The 6,000-nt window shown below is 44.9% G+C and overlaps 1 protein-coding gene across 1 annotated transcript in view; it reads left to right on the top strand.

Annotated features, from left to right (window-relative positions):
- NXF1 (nuclear RNA export factor 1) overlaps positions 1-6,000 on the top strand; it is a 69,342-nt gene continuing 63,342 nt past the window's right edge. Inside the window, exon 1 of the mRNA XM_056527555.1 lies at positions 1-175. Within this exon, the coding sequence (XP_056383530.1) occupies positions 148-175 (28 nt within the window). The 5' untranslated portion in view covers positions 1-147. The remainder of the gene's footprint in view (positions 176-6,000) is intronic.

The following is a 6,000-nucleotide window of genomic DNA, read 5'->3' as shown; positions in this document are numbered from 1 at the left end:
TAGCATTGGCAGGTCGCCGGGATTTCTTTGTGCGTCACGTCCGGTCAGGAGTCAACTGGTTGCTACGGTGATTCGTGGAGAGGCGTAGGCGGGATCTTTCAAGGTGGAAGTGACGAAAATTGGATCCTGTATTCGAGCGAGCTAGAGATGGCGGATGGTGGCCGGTCCTATATTGGTAAGTTTCTCAGACGGAAGTTCGGTGGCCCGGACTGAGGTAACTCGTCCGGGTAATGGTGGCGGATACTGTTGGATAGAGGCGCTGGGTAGGGGAAGGACCTGCTGTACTGGAGTAGGCGGCGGCTATGGTGGGGGCTTTGATACATGGGCTGAAGTAAGGGGGTGGGGGATGGGGTCCTAAAATGTCACGTGACCTACCTTGTGTCGCCCCAACGTGAGTATGAGGATAGAATCCTGCACCCACCCGAGGGTGGAACACCCCAAAATCGCCACCACTCTATAATAGTGTTTTTCCAGAACAGGGTGCCTCCAGCTGTTGCAAAAGTACAACTCCCAGTGTGCCTGGGTAAGGGGGTGGGGTCTGAAAAGGTCACGTGACCTACCTTGTGTCGCCCCAACGTGAGTATGAGGATAGAATCCTGCACCCACCCGAGGGTGAAACACCCCAAAATCGCCACCACTCTATAATAGTGTTTTTCCAGAACAGGGTGCCTCCAGCTGTTGCAAAACTACAACTCCCAGTGTGCCTGGGTAAGGGGGTGGGGGATGGGGTCTGAAAAGGTCACGTGACCTACCTTGTGTCGCCCCAACGTGAGTATGAGGATAGAATCCTGCACCCACCCGAGGATGAAACACCCCAAAATTGCCACCACTCTATAATAGTGTTTTTCCAGAACAGGGTGCCTCCAGCTGTTGCAAAACTACAAGGCTGTCCAGGCACACTGGGAGTTGTAGTTTTGCAACAGCTGGAGGCACCCTGTTATGGAAAAACTGCCATAATACATGCACCATATCACTAGGTAGGTAGGAAATCCCCCTGAAGTTAGGGAATCCCCCAGTAACTAGGTAGGAAATCTCCCCTATTAGTTAAAAACCCCGGTAGGTAGTGGGGAATTAGGGTTAGATAGGTAGAAGTCTCCAGTATTTAGGGAATCCTCCCCCTTTTAGGTAGGTAATGAGTTTTCCCTATTAGGTAGAAGTCCCCAATAGGTAGGGAATCCCGCTATTAACTAAAAGCCTCCAGTATTTAGCGAATGCGCCCCCTCTTAGGTAAAAGCCCCCAGTATATAGACTGGCACTTGGGTGAAAGCACCCAGTGAGCAGGTGGGCAATTCCCACCCCCCCTTTTAGGTTGTAGCCCCCTGTAGGTAGGTAGGAATCCCCCCCCCCCCCCTATTACAATAAAGCGCCCCCCCCCCAGTAGATAGTGGGGATTACCCACTTCAGAGTTAAAAATCTCCCCTACTGGATAAGAGCCCCCTGTAGGTAGAGAATCACTTTAGTCGCTGACTATTGTATGGTTGCCTTAGTACCCGAACTGCGTAGTGTGGAATGCACCTGAAGATTGGGCAGGAGTTTAACTTTACAGGTGTCCCTGTCGATTGACATAACTTTACACATGTCAGGTGTCACTGTTTTGATTGGTCACTACAACAAGCCGGGTGAAACGCACGGTTGCGTGCTGCGTTCTCCATCCAGTGGAAGAAACTGCTCCATGGACTTATAATGAGGCCCATCTCCTGGCACTGGACTGAGATCACACCAGCCAGTTCTGCCAATATATACAGTTCGAATAGTTAAACACAGTGCATAGACAGCACGGCACTGCATCCCCTTTGTATATGGAACGGTGTAGAAATAGCAGGTACAGACTTGGATCGCTGAAGGTGGTGCTCTGATTGGCAATAGTGCAAATAGACGTCTTGAGACAGTAGAAATGAAAATCGGCTACTCACCGCGGTCAGCTGTTAGAATTCTTTATTGCATACTCACAACTGTGTTACATGGAAACAGAGCCACAGAGCGCTCCGTAGTGCAATAAATTTAGGGTGAGTAGATCGTAGGATAGGAAGTAAAAAAAAAAATTGCTCACCACGGTGGAAGAACCTGAGGAAGACGCCGGCCCTGGCGTTGAAACGCGTTGTTCTATATTAAATAATTTTACCATTACCGCACCTACTGTCTAAGTGCTCTTGCTACTATTGCTGCTATTCATGCTTGCGCCTGTTCGAATCCCGCTGTGGTTGGAGAAACTGTGTTACATGGGAAGAGGGTAGTGGGGGGGGGGGGACACAGGGTGGCAACCAAGCTCCGTTTCGCACGATGATCATGCTTCCTCCGGCCATAGGAAGCACGATCATCGTGCGAAACGGAGCTTGGTTGCCCCCACTACCCTCTTCCCATGTAACACAGTTGTGAGTGTGCAATAAAGAATTCTAACAGCTGACCGCGGTGAGTTGCCGATTTTCATTTCTACTGTCTCAAGACAGTTCGAATAGTGTCTACATGGTGGCCTCCATGTTAGGCTCAATCTGTCACCGATTCAATACGTTTGACACGTCAATGAGGCTTGTAAATTGATTTAAAGGACAACTGCAGTGGTACACTTTTCTATATGCCTGGGCCTCAAAAATAAACAAAATAAACTCATACATACCTTCCTACGAGCCCCCGTTGGTCCGGCACAGGCCTCGCGGTCCGGCAGTGCTGACGTCATTCCAATTCACGGGGACGCCGCAGAGCCGTCGGCGTATCACCGGCCGTAGTGATGTTCCGCCCCAGCTGGTGATAGGCTGAGCCCACTGTCGTGTAAGGAGCTCTGGTCGGCTTCTTACATGACAGTGGGTTCAGCCTATCACAGGCCGGGGCGGGACATTGCTACGGCCGGTGATACACTTGACGGCTCTGCGGCGTCCCCGTCCCCAGGAAGTGGAATGACGTCAGCACTGCCGGACCGTGAGGCCTGTGCTGAACCAACGGGGGCTCGTAGGAAGGTATGTATGAATTTTTGTTTATTTTTTGAGGCCCGGGCATATAGAAAAATGTACCACTACAGTTGTCCTTTAAGTGGCAAGGACACTTTAAAGACACAATATAAATAGGCAAAACATAGATTAACTATTGCAAATATGCCAGCACGCTGGGACATTTTTGTTTTTTCCTCACTCAACTCCTGGAAAACAACAGACACCAGACAGAAACCCGACGGACCCCATTCAAAGTTAATTGGCTTCGTTGGGACCTGTTAGTAACAATTGTGTAACACACAGCACTGTGGTGTGTAACAGACTCTGCAACAAAGCCCTGACCACACTTATGTTATATACTCTTTTGTGCCTCACTTGGCCAGGGCTGTGGTTTTGCTGAAAAGAGGCATGTTAATAATGCCATAGCATTATATACAGTATCTCCCATAAGAGAGTCCACCCCTCACATTATATATACAGTATCTCCCATAAGAGAGTCCACCCCTCACATTATATATACAGTATCTCCCATAAGTGAGTCCACCCCTCACATTATATATACAGTATCTCCTATAAGTGACTCCACCCCTCACATTATATATACAGTATCTCCCATAAGAGAGTCCACCCCTCACATTATATATACAGTATCTCCCATAAGAGAGTCCACCCCTCACATTATATATACAGTATCTCCCATAAGTGAGTCCACCCCTCACATTATATATACAGTATCTCCTATAAGTGACTCCACCCCTCACATTATATATACAGTATCTCCCATAAGTGAGTCCACCCCTCACATTATATACAGTATCTCCCATAAGAGAGTCCACCCCTCACATTATATACACAGTATCTCCCATAAGAGAGTCCACCCCTCACATTATATATACAGTATCTCCCATAAGTGAGTCCACCCCTCACATTATATATACAGTATCTCCCATAAGTGACTCCACCCCTCACATTATATATACAGTATCTCCCATAAGTGACTCCACCCCTCACATTATATACAGTATATCCCATAAGTGAGTCCACCCCTCACATTATATACAGTATATACCATAAGAGAGTCCACCCCTCACATTATATATACAGTATATCCCATAAGAGAGTCCACCCCTCACATTATATATACAGTATATCCCATAAGTGAGTCCACCCCTCACATTATATATACAGTATATCCCATAAGTGAGTCCACCCCTCACATTATATATACAGTATCTCCCATAAGTGAGTCCACCCCTCACATTATATATACAGTATCTCCCATAAGTGACTCCACCCCTCACATTATATACAGTATCTCCCATAAGTGAGTCCACCTCTCACATTATATATACAGTATATCCCATAAGGGAGTCCACCCCTCACATCATATATACAGTATATCCCATAAGTGACTCCACCCCTCACATTATATATACAGTATATCCCATAAGAGAGTCCACCCCTGACATTATATATACAGTATCTCCCATAAGTGAATCCACCCCTCACATTATATATACAGTATATCCCATAAGTGAGTCCACCCCTCACATTATATACAGTATCTCCCATAAGTGAGTCCACCCCTCACATTATATATACAGTATCTCCCATAAGTGAGTCCACCCCTCACATTATGTATACAGTATCTCCCATAAGTGACTCCACCCCTCACATTATATATACAGTATATCCCATAAGTGAGTCCACCCCTCACATTATATATACAGTATCTCCCATAAGTGACTCCACCCCTCACATTATATATACAGTATCTCCCATAAGTGAGTCCACCCCTCACATTATATACAGTATATCCCATAAGTGAGTCCACCCCTCACATTATATACAGTATATCCCATAAGTGAGTCCACCCCTCACATTATATATACAGTATATCACATAAGTGACTCCACCCCTCACATTATATATACAGTATATCCCATAAGTGAGTCCACCCCTCACATTATATATACAGTATATCCCATAAGTGAGTCCACCCCTCACATTATATATACAGTATATCCCATAAGTGAGTCCACCCCTCACATTATATATACAGTATATCCCATAAGTGAGTCCACCCCTCACATTATATATACAGTATATCCCATAAGTGAGTCCACCCCTCACATTATATATACAGTATCTCCCATAAGTGAGTCCACCCCTCACATTATATACAGTATATACCATAAGAGAGTCCACCCCTCACATTATATATACAGTATATCCCATAAGTGACTCCACCCCTCACATTATATATACAGTATCTCCCATAAGTGAGTCCACCCCTCACATTATATATACAGTATCTCCCATAAGTGAGTCCACCCCTCACATTATATATACAGTATCTCCCATAAGTGAGTCCACCCCTCACATTATATATACAGTATCTCCCATAAGTGAGTCCACCCCTCACATTATATATACAGTATATCCCATAAGTGACTCCACCCCTCACATTATATATACAGTATCTCCCATAAGTGAGTCCACCCCATCACATTATATACAGTATATACCATAAGAGAGTCCACCCCTCACATTATATATACAGTATCTCCTATAAGTGAGTCCACCCCTCACATTATATATACAGTATATCCCATAAGTGAGTCCACCCCTCACATTATATATACAGTATATCCCATAAGTGAGTCCACCCCTCACATTATATATACAGTATCTCCCATAAGTGACTCCACCCCTCACATTATATATACAGTATCTCCCATAAGTGACTCCACCCCTCACATTATATATATATATATATATATATATATATATATATATATATATATATACAGTATATCCCATAAGTGAGTCCACCCCTCACATTATATATATATATATATATATATATATATACAGTATATCCCATAAGTGAGTCCACCCCTCACATTATATATACAGTATATCCCATAAGTGAGTCCACCCCTCACATTATATATACAGTATATCCCATAAGTGACTCCACCCCTCACATTATATATACAGTATATCCCATAAGTGAGTCCACCCCTCACATTATATATACAGTATATCCCATAAGTGAGTCCACCCCTCACAT

Source organism: Hyla sarda, chromosome 6 (genome assembly GCF_029499605.1).
Source record: "Hyla sarda isolate aHylSar1 chromosome 6, aHylSar1.hap1, whole genome shotgun sequence".
In the NCBI taxonomy this organism is placed as follows: Eukaryota; Metazoa; Chordata; class Amphibia; order Anura; family Hylidae; genus Hyla; species Hyla sarda.
The sequence above is the reverse complement of the archived record's forward strand: the minus strand, read 5'-3'. Positions and strand labels throughout refer to the sequence as shown.